The following is an 18,006-nucleotide window of genomic DNA, read 5'->3' as shown; positions in this document are numbered from 1 at the left end:
TGTACTTGGCTTGAATTGGAAAGCGACAGTAAATTCGCACCCTCTACCGGGAGCAGCAACCGAGAATTCCTGAGTTACCAAAAGTCGATCACAAAGGCCATGCTTTTGCACAATGCGATCAGCAACAGCCGTACACGCAGAAAATACATCAACGTGGCCATGTTTTGACCTCGCTATCGCTGGCTCTTGTAGTTTGATCGCTGGCTGCTGTAGTTTGTCACAGCTAGTGTATTGAACGACTGCGCGCACGAAATTTTGCCGATTTTAGGCCTGTGTATGGATAACAACAACATAAATACTCCGTGCTAACCGTATGAAACTCCACAAGCAACTATAGCTTAAGGGGAGACGCGGGTTTTAAGGGGAGACGCGGGAAAAGTCGCGGTTTTCCGGAAAATTTTCGCTTTTTTTTTCCGGCTGTATTGGCATCCTTGGACTATAATCTATTACTTCTGAAAATATCAAGCTGAAGTTCGCACGAGAAATTATCAAAAAATGCTTCCAAGTGGGCAGCGGTGACGCGAAAAATGCGCGAAAGTCGCGAAAAACGGCGAAGTTCGCGTCGTCCTGTCGCGAAAACGACGCGTTGGCCGCCATTTGCAATCGTGCACGCACGCTGCGAGAGCCGTATCCTTCATAATCCACTAGTAGCCAGTCTCGTGCCTTCATGCAGAATAAACAAAAAACTAGAAAAACAACGCGTACGTCACGCGTTTTGAATATCGCGGCACACAGCGCGAGGCCGCCATTGGACGGCGGTGCGCTCCACGCTCCTCCCCCTCCTATCTCTCCGGCAAAAGAGCGAAGCCTCGGACGTCGCGATCGAGTTTTTCTGCGTTTCTCTGCATTTTTGCGTCATGGCAAGCCCGAATAAGTGCAGTTCAGATAATCGAAAGTTCAGAACTCGCCACAAGTATCGAGGGAAACGGCGTCGGGCGCTTCGCAAAGCGACAGCGAACGACGATATCGCCCCCGACCAACGCCCCGACGCTCCGACTTTGGATAGGCCTAAAACCGTCACCCAACCCTGCTTGTGGTTGTGAAATAGCCGCTGCCGTGGAATTCGTCAGTGCATCCCAAAGGAAGATTGGATTCTTCGAGAGTGAACGTAGACCGGTAGATGCTGCTACTGCGAACATGCTGCTTTGCGAAATCGATGCGCTGACGGCACTTGTGGCGAGTGCGGAATGCCCAACCTGCCGCGAACGGAAGCTCGGCGTGCGAGAGGCAGCTGGAAAGCGCAAAGGACTTTCGGCATTCCTTGAACTGTGCTGTCAAAATTCTGATTGCCCTGAATCTGCACTTTCGTTCACGCACACGTCGAGACGTACTGCTTCGGCCGGGGACCAAGGAACGAGCGCTCGTTTTGACAGCGGCAGCTCGCGTGACAGCTTTGCTGTAAACGTGAAGGCAGTTCTGGCAGCACGCGCTATAGGCGCAGGCCACGACCAACTTTCACGATTTTGTGCGATTCTCGGTCTTCCGAGCCCGATGCATCACAAGACATTCAATGGCATTTGCAAGAAGCTCCATGGTGCGGCGATGACGGCAGTGAGCAAAAACTTGCACCAGGCACGAAACATCACGAAGGACGCAGTCGGCGGCAGAGATGTGCCAGTCATGTTTGATGGCACCTGGCAGAAAAGAGGTCATAAAAGCCACAATGGAGTGGGCACAGTCGTGTCCCTGGACACGGGGCTCTGCCTCGATTTTGAAGTTCTTTCGAACTACTGCCATGCTTGCAGTATACACAGGGACCTTGGGGAGGATGAAGAGATATGGCGAGCTTTTCATCTTCCAGTTTGCCAAAAAAACACTGACTGCTCATCCAATGCAATGGAACCTGCGGCAGCTGTCAATATATGGCAGAGGACCTTGTCTTATGAAACTCCACTGCGATTCACCAGCTTCCTAAGTGATGGTGACAGCAAGGCCTACACTGCAGTCTGCGAGGCAAATGTATACTGTGACACCCCCATTGACAAAGAAGAGTGCACGAACCACGTTGCAAAGCGCTTGGGAACTGCCCTACGGAAATTGGCAACGCCACTGCCACGAGGCGAAAAACTGAAAGATGCGACAATAATAAAACTACAAACATATTACAAGATCGCCATCACGAGCAACAAGGACAGTGTCCGAAATATGTACACTGCCACATGGGCATCGTATTTTCATTGCTGCTCCAGTGATGGTGCCAGTAGCCACAACTTTTGCCCCGCGGGACCAAATTCGTGGTGCAAGCACAAGCGTGCGGAAGCACTGGGGAAGCCTGCACCACGCCACACCCCACTGTTGACGAAGGCTCAAGGATTGGCAATTATGCCTATCTACAAGCGCCTTACAGCGGAGAAACTCCTTATTCGGTGCCTTCATGGCAAGACATGGTGCCAGTAGCCACAACTTTTGCCCCGCGGGACCAAATTCGTGGTGCAAGCACAAGCGTGCGGAAGCACTGGGGAAGCCTGCACCACGCCACACCCCACTGTTGACGAAGGCTCAAGGATTGGCAATTATGCCTATCTACAAGCGCCTTACAGCGGAGAAACTCCTTATTCGGTGCCTTCATGGCAAGACACAGAATGCAGCCGAATCGCTGAACAGCAAGATATGGCTGCTATGTCCAAAAACAAAGTTCGCCTCCAGAACAACTGTGGAGACAGCCACCGCTCTTGCTGTACTCTGGTACAACGAAGGCCACAGGGGCTTTGAAGAAGTGCTCGAAGGCATTGGAATTCTCCCCTCACAAGATCTGGCCACACATGGTGACCACTGTGACGTAATTGAAGTTTTTGCGCACACACACAAGGACACAGAAGAAGGGAACACAAGGACCAGCGCAGACTAACAACTGATTTTTATTCAGTAAGAAAACAGAATATATACGCTTACTTGCACCCCATGATCACCGCGCATGAGCAAAAACGGCATCGTACAATCTTAAAAACCAAATATCACATGTTGTTCAGCAATTCAATTTCTTTTTCACTAAGCGATATCGACGGATGGCTGACGCACATATCTTTAAGTCTAGAGATGTGCCACGCTTCTACTATTTCTCTTGTTGTCTGATTTGGGTGTACATACACCACCTCAGTTTGATCAAACAACGGCTTACATGCACTAAAAGAACAACGCGCACAGTGCAGTGCTAAATGTGTTTCCGGCCTCCCTTTCAAGTTGGTCATGTGCTCCTTCAATCTCACATTTAAGCATCGGCCAGTCTGACCGACATAAAAGTTCCCACAACTGAAGGGGGTCTTATAAACTACCTTTCTTTTGCACTCAACCACCTGATGACCTGCACGCTTGGAACAATTGCCTCCGATATCCCTCGTCCTTTCCTCGTACAGATTATTTACAGCCGGACACACGCCCCCTAGTTTGTTCTTTGCCGAGAATACAACTTTGACACCATATTTAGCTGCCACCTTCTTAAGTTTATGGGAGAAACCATGCTCGTAGGGAATTACCGAAATTTTCTTTGTATCTTGGCTTCTTTCCTCTTTCTCCCCGGATTTCATTTTCTTCATTAATCTTTCGCTTGCAGTTAGAAGAAACGAGTTAGGGTATCCTGCCTTTTCCAGCTTTACCTTCTGTTCAAGGAAAGATTCTTTTAACTTGTGCTTACATGTTTTTGTAAGAGCTGAATTGAAACACCCCATTGCTATACCGTTTTTTACTATCCTTGAATGGGAGGAAGCGTACTGCAACAGGGGCTTCTCTGTTCTAGGCGAATACTTCCAACACACATGGTTCTTTTCAAAAACAAGCTTCATATCTAGGAACTGCAAACAGTTTTCGGTGGGTTGTTCAGATGTAAAAACTAGGCCTTTGCCTCTCCGTCTGAAAGTCTCCATTACACTTGTGGTGACAGCATCCCAGTCTGTGTCTACACCCAAAATCAAATAATCATCAACATATCTGAATATTTTTAAGGACTTGCCACCCAAATCAGAATCAACCAGTCTGTCAACTTTGCTCAAAAAAATTGTACTCAGTACAGGGGCTACCTTGGATCCAATACACACTCCATTCTTTTGACGGAACAGTCTATCTTGAAATAGTACAACCGTGCTGTCCAAGTACATGCAAAGTAATTCAAGAAACGTTTCTAGTGACATTCCACTGCGATTACGGAAGGCCACTTCATCATTGTCCCGTTCAATGCACTCTTTCACAGAATCTAGCAGAGCATCCTGCGGCAAAGAGTAGTATAAATCTTGAATATCAACACTAAAACCCTTGTAGCTGCCTTCTTTAACTCCCGATAAATACGATATCACCTCCTCAGAATTCTTGACGACAAACGGGTCCTTAGGAGACAAGGACGCTAGTAATTTTTGAAGAAACCCAGATACAATGAATTGCCACGAATTGTGTTCCGATACTATTGCTCTGAACGGAACCCCTAGTTTATGCGTCTTTGCCGCAAAGAACACTTCCAAAGTATGACCCTTTTCCTTTTTTACTAGCGACGACAAACTATCCAACTTATACTTCTTCAGCAACCCCACAGCACGTTTCTTGAGTTCCTGCGGTTTTATTTTTACTTCCTCGAAACATTTGTGCATAACATCCGAAGCCTTACTAGAATACATGTTATCCGGTAAAACAACAAGGTGACTTTCCTTGTCTGACTTCACTACCCTCAATTCCTTAGAATACAGATAGCGAGCAAGCTGTCCTACAATAGGACGTTGTCTTCGGTTGATCCTTACATTCGCAACTACTTCTACACATTCTCTAATGCAAGAATCCTTTTCTTCCTCACTCACATTCCTTGAAATGTCCCGCACCAAAGCCAGTCTGTCAGGTATCCGTAGCGATGGTTCCACGCAGAACTTGGGTCCTAACTTGAGCACATCCCTCTGTTCTTCTTCCACAGGTGCGTCTCCCAGAACGAGTACCTTTCCTGGTTCCGCCTCTTGCTTCTGCTTCTTAGGTAAACACGCCCAAACCTGATGCCAAAGTACTTCTGTTAAGTTCATAGCACTATCGTACCACATGCTATGCGATTTCCAGTCAATCTTGCCCTCAGCCGACTCAGAACACGCTGCACGAAGACAGTCCTTCAGGAAACGGCATTGTCTCCAGCACTCTGACCTGAGGATCTTGCAGACCCTCCGGCAATGGCCAACCGACATTGGTAGCCATCCAGTCGCAAACTTTATCGCATCCGGCGAAGTCCTATGTCTTATGTGCCAGCCTAAAATGCGCGTTTTGCACTCGCACACAGCGATCATTGGTACGAGCATCGACGGATTATTTACGTCCAAATGAGGGTACAAAGAAAAAGAGCCCGAAAAACTAGAAATGAACTGCAATAATACGGAAAGACGGGCTAGTTGGTACTGCTGCATAATTGAAGTTTTTGCGCACACACACAAGGACACAGAAGAAGGGAACACAAGGACCAGCGCAGACTAACAACTGATTTTTATTCAGTAAGAAAACAGAATATATACGCTTACTTATACAGAATATATACGCAGAATATATACGCTTACAAAATATATACGCTTATATAAGAAATAATATATATAAATAAATATAAATATAAATATATAAGAAAACAGAATATATACGCTTACGCTTCTAACTGCAAGCGAAAGATTAATGAAGAAAATGAAATCCGGGGAGAAAGAGGAAAGAAGCCAAGATACAAAGAAAATTTCGGTAATTCCCTACGAGCATGGTTTCTCCCATAAACTTAAGAAGGTGGCAGCTAAATATGGTGTCAAAGTTGTATTCTCGGCAAAGAACAAACTAGGGGGCGTGTGTCCGGCTGTAAATAATCTGTACGAGGAAAGGACGAGGGATATCGGAGGCAATTGTTCCAAGCGTGCAGGTCATCAGGTGGTTGAGTGCAAAAGAAAGGTAGTTTATAAGACCCCCTTCAGTTGTGGGAACTTTTATGTCGGTCAGACTGGCCGATGCTTAAATGTGAGATTGAAGGAGCACATGACCAACTTGAAAGGGAGGCCGGAAACACATTTAGCACTGCACTGTGCGCGTTGTTCTTTTAGTGCATGTAAGCCGTTGTTTGATCAAACTGAGGTGGTGTATGTACACCCAAATCAGACAACAAGAGAAATAGTAGAAGCGTGGCACATCTCTAGACTTAAAGATATGTGCGTCAGCCATCCGTCGATATCGCTTAGTGAAAAAGAAATTGAATTGCTGAACAACATGTGATATTTGGTTTTTAAGATTGTACGATGCCGTTTTTGCTCATGCGCGGTGATCATGGGGTGCAAGTAAGCGTATATATTCTGTTTTCTTACTGAATAAAAATCAGTTGTTAGTCTGCGCTGGTCCTTGTGTTCCCTTCTTCTGTGTCCTTGTGTGTGTGCGCAAAAACTTCAATTATGCAGCAGTACCAACTAGCCCGTCTTTCCGTATTATTGCACTGTGACGTCATGCGCATCAGGAAGATGAACCTGAAGCAAACTGCAGAAGCGAGGGCACACCGTCGCAACACAGCGAAGAGAGCTCGTGTTGAGGACACTGACCGCAAGAGCCGTGAAGGACCAAGCTATGGTGCAGGGGACTTCTAGACACTTGCAGTGCATTCAAGGCAAGGTACTTTTCATTGTGCCCCAATTTGATGCAAAAAGAATGATTTCCTAATAAATGCCAACTTTGCGAACTTTCAAACTTGTTTTTCTCATTTTCATTTTTTCTGACAGTTTCACGTTTTCCGGGCAGCCTTTTAGAAACTTATATTCATTGTATAGTAACGAAACTTGACACACATATTCTTCAACACATGCAGAATGCAAATATCTACTCTAAATTGCAATGCCTACCAGCATTAGTTGTGAAACTATTAGCTTATTGTTTCAAGGGAGATTGAAAATAATAAGTCATTCAATACAATTCTTTTTTTCTTGGTTTCAATATTTCTGTGACATATCTATATAGATATTTGCACTTTTCAATCTACCAAGAGTCAAATAAGATCAGACACAGTGGTTTTACTGAAAGTTTAGTACATAAAAGAGTGCCCGCAAAAAATGTAACTTTTTGCTATTGTTTATGACATAACTCAATAATTATAGCAGCTACACAAAAAATGATTGCATATTTGAAATCTGCATGAAAAACTATACTAATAACAAACTTTTCAAGTCTCTATTACTAGAAATAAAAAAAAAAACTTTTTCGAGGAGCGTCTCCCCTTAAGCAGTCAGCCAATACAAGGGGGTCAATAGAGACTTGGCAGGGGATTCCTCGCAACTACGTATAAACAGCAGTGACACATTAAGCGAGTACGTAATAAAGAGGTTTAACTGTAACACGGTGCACATTTGGCATATATTTTCAAAATGCAGCATGTTTAGCCTCTGTGTTCTCCAAGATTGAAAGATTAATTAGGTTACCCACATTGGACATGCATTGACCATTCTCATGAGGTCGGCATACATGAGACTTTGTGGTCTGATAACTCTTTGCGGTCGTGACAAAATTAATAGAGCTAACGAACAATGATGCAAGGAAAAGTGTAGGGAGTGTTATTAGAAGTAATTGCTATGTCAATGGGAAGAAAGAAAAGTGGACGAAAAGATAAATTGTTGCTGGCAGGGACTGAACCCACCACCTTCGAATAATACGTAGCACGCCTGATGCTCTACCACTGAGCTACTGTGGCAGTCATCCCTCCGTCCACTTCAAGGGGTAGGACTTGTAAGACTTGTTGGGAGTCGCACAGAATTGCAGCGTGACAGCGAGGTAGTCGGCTGTTGAGTGAAGGCCAGCCAATTCAACTACGGTGGAGCTGGCGTGAAAGGGAATCGGCACTAGATGGTTGTCCCAGTCGATGCTAGGACGCATGCAGCTGTGGCCGAGTGGGGGCTGTCCCAAACGAACCCGTGTGTGAACACCAAAATGTGCCTTCGCAACCTGTCATGAAGTTTGGCACGGCTACCTGGTGGAGCTCGCACACCGGTGTCCGCCTTTTGCCAGAGGTTTTCCACCCCTAATTGTATGTCCAGAGACTGCAGATGTGGTGGAGAGGACTGAACAGGACAAAGAGCTTCGGGCACCAGCTCTTCATAGTGAGCGCAGATGTCTTCCATCAGTGACACTGGTCGACTCCGCAATCTCTGAAGGAAGGCAGCACTCCCAGGGGCCCTGTGAAGGCGATCCACATTATGCAGTGCCTGTCACAACATCAAGAGCGACAGAGGCCAGGTCTGGGCCTCCGCCAGTGTTGCAGCCACGGGCGACTGGCGTGGAAATCCCATGAAGTGCTGGATTGCCATGCATGTTGCCGCTCCAGTTGCTCCTTGCTTTGTGGTGCCAGCTGCACCAGGGGCAGTGCACAAGTTTGCGGAGCCGTTGCAGCCCCCTCGTAGAGCCTAAGGGCCAGTTGCGAGGTGCATTCTTGGCTGCTGCTGAGCAGCTTGCTTACAGTAGTCTTGACCCTGGTGGTCTTGAAGGCGGCGAGTTTGACAGCTGGTATCCAGGTAAGGCGGTGGCTTAGCACCATGTATGTCACTGTCTTGCTCCTTGGAATAGGCCGGTCATCGAGCACAAGCCTTCGCCTGGTCCTCCATGCAGCGGCTCTGGCATGAACCAGCAGCGCCTTCATCGTCGTGGGCGACACGGTCAGTTCGATTGCCTTGAAGAAAAAGGTGACAGCAATCTAAGAGCGTTTAGGGATTTTAACACCCATGACTGTAGCATTGTTTTCTGTTAGAACTGGAAATAGCTGGCTGCTAGCCAGATGCCACAAGTTTGAAAATCAATGAGTACCTCTCTGTTCTTTTGTTTTCGAGGGGCTTCTTTTTGTATCCTTGCTCTAGAGTATGGGCTTGTCAGCCTCAATTTTACTAGATTTGGATTGTGCTTTTTCTTTGATGATATGTTTATTATCCTCATTTTTTTTTTCGAAATTGTATCAAGGTTTTTTACTGTGTAGGTAGTTTTCATGCGACGTCTCAGACAGGAGTCGTTTAGAATATTTTGCTATCCGCTCTTAAAACATCAGTGGTTGCTCCAGGCTAGCATTTTTCCTGCCCCAAAAAACAATCAAGGCTGCTCCGGAGCACCATTTTTCCTGCTCCAGAATCTGCTCCAGAAATCAAAATGTCACTTCCCATCACTGTATACTGACCTATCCAGAGCAAGTACTCACTTTTGCAAAGCCCCACTTGAACGTATTATCCTCATATCTATTTCACCTATTATAAAGAAAAATGAACATAGTTGTCATGACCCAACTAACCTGAACTATGTTTTCTTTAATTTTAAATGTGAAGCATTTTTTAGCGAACTTCGGTGACTTGGAGCGTATCTATCTATCTGTCTAGCCGCTTATGTTTAGGTGCTCTCGTGGTCACCCCATTTACTTGGCGTGAACCAAAATTAACATGAGAGGGTAAGATGGTTTGAAGAATACGATGTGCTTGTCAAGACATGAATAATGTGACAATCATGTCGCGTACGTCGTCAAACACGTCCCATCAGACAGTGGCACATACCCACGGGCGGGTATGTGCCACTGGTATGCGGGTATGTGCCACAGGTGATTAACGCTTGGTATCTACCCAGGAGGGACGAGAACACACATGGGCAACTTTAACGTGCGAGTGTTAAGAAATACTCGACGTCGTCAGCGTCGACCTGACGAGTCCCAGCTGAAATCAAACCCAAGCATTCTAGGTGCCAATGAAGCAATTTATCACAAAGCTACGCCAGGTCTCGGAACTACTTTTGGACTCGACGCTAATCCTCGTGAAACGTTATTATTGGCTGGAGTGCTGCCTACCTAATTTTATAAACATTACATATGTGCTATTTTGATACAGACGTCACGTCGGGTTAACATCAGATGTGGTTAGTTGCCATGCGCTGAGGTTGACTTATATAGCAGTGTCTGGGGCCAGAATCTTTGCGAGCATCAGTGCTTTATATTAGCCTCTGGTGTTGCTAATGCAACACCAGAGACTAATATAAAGCTCCAGTTATATAAAGCTCCAGGCTAATATAAAGCTCCAGAGGAATATAAAGTTTCAGGTGACATCGTTGTGCAAGTGGAAACAACTGGTTATAAAAACATCTGCAACTCTTCACCATATGTATGAGCGTGCAACATTTGTACATATATTTAGCGTCATTTCATGATATGTTGCTCAACAAAAAAAATGCAAAATGGTCGCCTTTCCTCCGCACGCTTCGCATAACATGGATACCCAGGTACGTGGTATCTGCCGAATTTTTTCAAGTTTGAAACTACACATGTGCAAGATGTTCTTTTATAGTTAAAGGAACATGGAACACGTTAAAAAACCCCAGGTGGTCAAAATTTCCGGAGCCTTCCACTACGGCGTCTCTCATAATCATATGCGGGATTCGTGTCGTTGAACCCCAACAATTATTATAAAAATGTGGAAGCAACTTTGAATAGTAGCAGGTTTTTATCGACTTTGATTCTTTTTCATTCATGTCATAATTATGAAACTACAGTTGAAAGTTATAAAAGACCATTCTCTATGCCTTGATGGTGTGTTGGCTTCATTAGGTTGTTTCCATCAAATAGACAAACCTCAATTGATTGCTTTGTATTGGCCACTCCAGTGTCAGTTACTGTGGAAAGCGGAAAACATTCAGTATTCAGGTGACCAAGGTTCTCCCTTTATTGGCCCTGTGCAGCGCACTGTGATGCAGTCTGGAAGGTGGTCTTTTCCACAGACCCCAACGTCTTTCTCTCCTGCAGCAAGGCAAGTTTCCCAGTAGGGCTCCCACTAGGGCGTTCTTGCTTTTTTTTTTCATATATTTCTGATTGTTTCTTGTTACTGTAACATTGTAGTGACTATAGGAATTATCTTTTGTAATAACAAAAGCTTGAGTGCTTGGGCAAGTAACGTTTGGTAATACTTATATTTTTAAAGAGATACTTTTCCCGTGCTTTATTAGGCATGAAACTGCAGCAAAATTATGTTTCATCCGTATGGAGAAATATGTTTCCCAAGTACCCACTGTCATTTAATTGCTGTTGTAAAAATATTAAACAACTGCTATTGCTTGTAAAGTAAACTCTCATTCTGACAACCACATGACAGCTTGTTTTTGTCCAAAATGTAATAACTGCAGACACCTTTAGAATGGCTTTATATTTATAGTGAAAGGGACCGACAACTGCCCAGAACATGAAATGAGTTAACTGCATGATTGGAAAGATTGTCCCTCCCAATGACTCAAACCAACCATTTTTCTTGTCAAAAGTGCAGTTATATTTCATTTCTTCATGGATGGATGGATGCTATCAGCGTTTCCTTTATAGCAAGGCATTTACATGTGTGCCACCAGGCTTGCAAGGAAAATGAAAAGAAACCTTTCTGTTTATGTTGGCCTAATGCCTTATCAACAAAGAAAAATGTAAATTTGTGTTCCATTTCTTTGCCTCTTCGGGTATAATGACCTCAATTTTCCACTATTTCTGTCCTTTATCTCTACTTTTCTGCCACCAGTACTCTTACCGTCTCTTACTTGCTTCGATCGCGGACGTGTTCATCTTTCCATGCTTGTCCCTGAAACCCAAAGCCTCATGTAGGCTTGTACCCACGCCTATACCTGGGTGGATATCACCGCATTCTATCAGAACATGTTCCACCGTTTTCTTAGATCCCCCACAGCATGTACATTGTTCTTCCTGTTTATTGAATCTCGCTTTATGACTACATGTTCTAAAGCAACCTGACCTCGCTTCGTACGGTAAAGCGCTTCCCCTTGAATTTTAATGAAACCTCTCCCCTTATTTCGTTCTTGCTCTTTCGGTAGTTACTGAGAGCCGGCTTCTTTTCCATCGATGTCATCTAATAAATCCCCTCCGCTTCTCTGACTTTTTGCTTAATGCTTTTTGTTGCCGTGTCAAACACACTGCCAGCCAGTCGTATGTTTACTGGTGAGCTTTCTAGTTCTTTTTCTCCACTTTGTGCCCACGCTCTTTCTATACAAATACCTGAACACATTCCCTGCGCATCTACTCTCCTTCATTTTCCTAAGCCTCTCTTCAAATCTCATTTTGCTCTGAGCTTTCCGGGACTTCAAAGCCTAAGAAAGAGAAAGAAGACATTCACCCGTTTGTAGCACGAAGCCACAAGGAAACCCAGTACAAATTTCTCAGAAAGAAAAGCCTTGTACTTGCCGAAAAATTTGTTTTGGTTCGGGGTTCGAACCCGGGAGCAATGCCTATTCGGGGCGAAGATGAGGTTCGGGGGGGGTCGCTCCCGAACCCCATGCCTATTCGGGGCGGTTGCTCTGCCAATTGAGCTAACCAAGTTTTCGATTAATTTGCCCTCGTGCTGTCAATTGCTAGCTTTCTGGTCCTGGGTTCGAACCCCAGACCAGGACGAATTTTTCCGCAATGAAGAGGCTTTTCTTTCTGAGAAATCTGTATGGGTTTTCTTGTGGCTTCGTGCTACAAACAAGTGGTTGTCTTCTTTCCCTTTTTTAACCCTTCCGCCACCGTGCAGGTTTCCGCAGAACTCGTTTGCAATATTTGAAAACCTGTCCATCCCATATCCCCCTTTACAGCCTCATTCGTCGTCTTCACGTGGGCTTACAATGCGAGACGTCCCACAGTCCTTTGATTTACATCCATTCCTGCTTGGACCTCTGGCTTCTTGCTCATCGCTGAGTTCCCAAATATAAGCCCTGGAACCATTTCACCTTTCCACAGAGCTCGAGGCATATCGTACCTTGTTGGGTTTGTCATACACTCCAACGAGCCGCGCTACTCATCGACTTCGGTGTAACTCAAAAGGGGATTTATTACTGAAGCTTTAAAATTAATTGTGGAACAATGCAAATACACAAACATAAACTTCCGTGAACAGTTCCTCACCGGTCCCGTTAACCCTGGCTCCTGCGAACCACACTCCCCACACATATGCACACCGCACAGCAGTTCACGAGCAACTCCTCTTTGGCCGCTCGCCTTGTCCCCTTATAAAGAATGTTCGCATCGGACGCATGCGCAGTGGTCTGTAATGGGTGTTCTCATCGACGATGCCGACATGGACGAGAGTGGGGATATGATGTTTATCGGGAGTTCCCCACACAATCCTCCTTTTCAAAGAAAAGGCGCCGCCTCACCAGCTTTCTTGTCGACGAAACAGCTCCGGTCTCCTGGGGCTTCAGCGGGGCACCGCTGGCCGCATGCTTCGTGCGCTCGAGGAAGAGCGTCCTAGCGCTCATTTCTATAGTTTTCCCACGCTGGGTGCAATTTTCAGGTGCCTTGCCGGTGCTCATTGGCCTGAAACCGGAACTATGAGCACTTAACATCTTGCTGATAACGCCACACTTGGCGGACATTACCTCATTGCGCGTGCTGAACAGTGCCACGAGGTTGGCGGCTCGGTTGGTGTTCGCAAGCCTACTGCCCCATAAGTTGTGCTTGGATTCATTATCTGTGGCTGCGCTGGGCGTCGTGATAATAGCCATGACGCAGGCACGGTGGCTCTCTTGGCCACGGCATTGCCTCCTTCGGTGGCCTCTTTCTTGACCTCGACTACAGCTGCTGCTTCAACCGTTCTTGAATCGATTGCCTGGTCAGCGGCATCTCCGGCTGATATCGGCGTCTCTGTTTTCACCTTTTCTTTCGTCATCACAACGCTGTTGTTCAAAATGACGTCGTAAGCTAGTATGACTTAGATCGCCTCAGCATCATTAGTGGAGTCTCCGACCCGGGTTGCTGCCACAAAATCCATGGCGTTCTCGTCATCAATGTCGGCTCCTCTGGAGTCTCCCTTTGAGTCGGGCTCGGTCCGGTTCATTTCCGCGTCTCGAGGGTCGCCCTCATCCGTCTTCGAGACGTCGACCACATTGACCTCAGGCTCTGCTTGCGCCGCTGTACCCCGCTGCTAGAATGAGGGGGCCAGCCCACTGGCATCGCTGACAGTTGGTGCCACCAAGCCCCTTGCTGCAAGGTAGGCTGCAGACTCTACATGTTCCCTCGATGCGCAGAATGACGTGGTGACAGGGCCCCTTGTTAATTTCACCGGGGTCCTTGCTTCTTAATCCTCCCCACTCTATGCGAGCTGTAATTTCTTGGTATATTTCTCGCAAAAGCTGTATACAGTCATCACTTATGCCCACTTTCTTCAATATGTCACACAAAATTTCGTGATTAACGTTGTCATATGCCCTAGTGATGTCCAGATGAGAAACGTATAAGGGCTTTTTTTCTATTTAAGATATATTTATACACTGAGTAAGGACAAACATGTTATTGTCCGACCGCCTGCCAATACGGAATTCATTCTGAAGTTCTCCCAAAATGTTATGATGCTCTGCCCACGTTTAGATTTTTTTTATTTTACTGCCTGCATCGCCAACCTATATAGCACAGATGTAATGGTTAGTGGTCGATACGGGTGAATGTTAACCTTTTCCCCCTTGTCTTGACAGATTAGGTTCGGTCTACTTTTCCACAAAGTGTCTGATATTTCCTTCTCCAGTAAGCACTTTTTACGGATTTCATCACTGCTTCTTCAGTTCTATTTTCTAGTTCGTTAGTGAGACGGATGGGAACACCATCTAAGACTTGGTGACCAATTACAACATAATGTTAACAATATTTCCTGTTAATACCGTTGCTGTACCTCAAACACAAAATTTTATAAATGGCCTCAAACATTCAAATTCGTAGAACGTAAAGCCTATTGAAAAAAATCTTTAAAGAACTTCATCTTCGATTATTCTTAAAATCTCAAAACGTTCCTCACAGATGATAGAAAAAGAATATTGAAAAACATATCGTTTATCCTATTTGCAGCGACAATATTACGGGGGGAAGTTCCAGCTTTTCGAGCATGCACTTAGGCGACAAACGCATGAGAAATCGGGCTAAAAAAAGGTGGGCTTGAGCGTCTGTTTGAACAGGACCATACTTACAGAGGAGAAGCACATTGAGGAATAAATTTCCTTCTCCACTAAGCACTTTTCTACGGATTGCATTAGTGCTTCTTTAGTGCTATTTTCTTGTTCCTGAAGGAGGTGGAGGGGAACCCCATATAAGCCCGGGGAGCTTAGGAATTTTTACCTTGGCTTTTTTCCAGTTGGAATTCTCAAGTACTGCCTCTTCCTTGGTTGCACTATTTTTCATACTTTTACTCACCGGGGAAGTCCCCTGGGCACCCTTTGTAGGCGAATCTGCTTTTACCTTTCGGATATAACCTAGTGCTTCATACCCTTCCAATTTATTTTCTCCTTCATCTACCACACGTGTTGCATTGTGGCAGACTTCCTACTTAGCACTTTTAGGTGGCTCCAAAATATTCTAGACACAGCCTTCTTCTTTTCGCAAATCTTGGTCATCCAGCATTAATTTTCACCTTTATTTTTGCCTCGACCAATCTGCACAATGTCTTTTTTCTATAAATATATTTCCCATATTTGGTTGACTTCATCCTCTGGCCGCATCTCCCTTTTTTGCCTGTCTGTGCTTCCGTGATGTCTCGCTTCACTTCTTGATTGCTTTCTGAATTTTCTTGTTCCATCAACTTTTTGGCTTTCTCTTTCCTTTTCAATAAGTAGTTTTCTTCTCTTTTTCCATCCTCCTTGTTATTACAAGTAACCAGCTCATTATAGTCTTTGCCAGGTAGTTTTTCTACTTTGTCCTTGACTCTTGTGGCTACATATGTTATTTGTGTGTCATTTAAATACAAGCTCACAAAGTTTTATTCCATGTTCTGATCTTCACACTTTTATATCTCATTTGTATTGTTATGCATGTAAAAAATCAAGGCTCCTGTTACGTACAAAGAGGGTTTTATTTGCAATAAACCGCAGCCTGGCTCTGTGGGTTGCTGCTGCAGCGCGTAATCCCAAGGCCAGCACTTCCCCACGTCTTCTTCGTCAATTTTTTCTAACAATGCATTTGCGATCACCACCCAAGGTGTTAATGTCTTTCTCGTCTATTCTCATCGCTCTAAGTTTGTCACAAGACTATAAACAATGATTGATTGCCTTTGTCCAACTTTCCATGTGATCTGCTCCTCACACTTATGTTGAATTCCAATGGTGGAGTCGGTGCAGCCGACCGACTTCGCGAGCGAGCACTCGACTCTGGCGTAAAGCAAATCCTCCAAATCCGCCATCGGAACACAACCTGCCCTGCTGGAGCAGGGCGGAAGCTGCCACGTTACCCAGGATACCTTGCGCGTGGTCTTTTCCGCTGTCTGTTTCCCACGTGGTTTACCAGCATCGCCGCATCGTTCGTTGGCTTGTTCAGCGCTATTCACATGTGTGGAATGGACATCACCCCAAGCGTGCAACAGCTATTGTCCACGATGTCTGCTGTCGCTATCGAGTAGCAGAAGCATTGCCGCACGCTTTGCCGAGGCAGCCGAGCCGTCCATGCCGTCTGCCATTACAACACAACTCGCGCCGCGCCAGCCGCGCCCCTAAGCAGGCAAACGTGTTAAAGGATATGCGTCACGCTGAGTTCCGGTCCACTCCACCGATTTCGGCGGAGCAGTTTTTCCTGCTCCACGGAGGGACTCCCGCTCTGAATCCCCTCCGGCTCTCTCATTGGAACTTTTGACTCTCGCTCTCACTCTGTCATTGGAACACACTTGCTCTGAAAGGAGCAGAAAAACTTGCTCCGACTCCGCCATTGGAATTCAACATTAGGCGTCGCATTAACTATCTCAAGACTATGTTGCTCACATAGATCTAGCAATAACCTACCATTGGTGTCCAAATATCCATCAAGGTCCTGTAAGTGAGCATTCATGTCTCCTAGAAAAATTATTTTGGCGCCATGACCAAATTCTTTAATATCGGCACCTATGTAATTTACTGTCTCCAAATTCTTTTAACTGCAGTTATTCCCCGTCCACAAATAAGCTACACCTATCCAGATTTTCTTTCCCCCTACTGTGCCCGAAACCCAGAAGTGGTCTGAACAAGTTTGTTTTACTCTATCCCATTTCGCTTTGCTAGCGATTAGCATTCCAACACCCCCACCTTTCCTTTCTGATATGATCTTGTTGCATTCTTCCCATGTATAATTCAGAATCTGTTGGCTCTTTCAAGTCTCTAATGTGTGTTTCTTTAACCGTATAAACATCTATCTGTTCCTTGTTTGTTCCTCAATCTCTATACGTTTTGCCGTCTTTCTGCCACCCTGCATGCAAATGTAACTAATTGCAAAACGCGCCTACTTCCTTCTTTTACCTTTTCTCTTTTTTTTTGGCTATACCACCTGTCGAAGAGTCCTCCTGGTTATTTGCCCCGTTACTAGCTTTCATGGACCCCTGAAGGGCCAGTGTGCCCCCCCAAAAAGCTACTGTGTATACTGCAAGTCACCACCCATCTCCCGACGTAGCCTCCTACCGGAGTGAATTCTGTCTCGTTGAAATCCACCCCACCTATGCATCTCTCTGTTCATTTTGACTACCTCAAAACCTTTATGTCGACTCATCTGCCATATCTCTTTGTGTGTGTCGACAACCGCTGTGTGCAGGTTGCAGTCACGCACCGATACCTCCGGTATCGTGCATACCGCTACCTGTACCTGAGGGTAAATAGTGCACATGTATTGACCCCTTTTGCCAATGTAGTCGATAGCTCTGCCGATTCTTCATTCAAGACATCGTTTAGACTGCCAGCAATTATCACGAGGTTTCGTCCATTAGCTACAGTTGTGAGTTTAGCGCTTACTTGCTTCATCACTGATTCCAGCTTATGTTTTGGAAAGGTCTCTACTGAAACCCTCTTGTTTCCTCTTGCCTTTTCTTTGATTGCTTCTGTGCATCGATTTAAATTCAAGTGTCTGGTGATTATCACATTCTGTGACTTTTCTGCTAGAGTGTCCTGCACCTGGAGGTTACTTGCACTCGTAACGGCGGCTGCTTTTTCCTCTCCCACCCCCACAACTACTTCGCCAGGGTTCGTACAGGTCCTTGAAGTCCTTGAAAATCCTTCAATTTCGAAAATACATTTTCAAGACCCTTGAAAGTCCTGGAGTTTTTTGCTATCCTTGAAAATCCT

General features: G+C 45.4%; 1 protein-coding gene across 1 annotated transcript in view; it reads left to right on the top strand.

Annotated features, from left to right (window-relative positions):
• The window catches only part of LOC119166703 (methylosome protein WDR77), a 136,743-nt gene that overhangs the window by 41,749 nt on the left and 76,988 nt on the right, over positions 1 to 18,006 (top strand). Inside the window, exon 5 of the mRNA XM_037418025.2 lies at positions 10,660 to 10,727. Within this exon, the coding sequence (XP_037273922.2) occupies positions 10,660 to 10,727 (68 nt within the window). The remainder of the gene's footprint in view (positions 1 to 10,659; positions 10,728 to 18,006) is intronic.

This window comes from Rhipicephalus microplus, unplaced genomic scaffold (genome assembly GCF_043290135.1).
Source record: "Rhipicephalus microplus isolate Deutch F79 unplaced genomic scaffold, USDA_Rmic scaffold_12, whole genome shotgun sequence".
Lineage (NCBI taxonomy): Eukaryota > Metazoa > Arthropoda > Arachnida > Ixodida > Ixodidae > Rhipicephalus > Rhipicephalus microplus.
The sequence above is the reverse complement of the archived record's forward strand: the minus strand, read 5'-3'. Positions and strand labels throughout refer to the sequence as shown.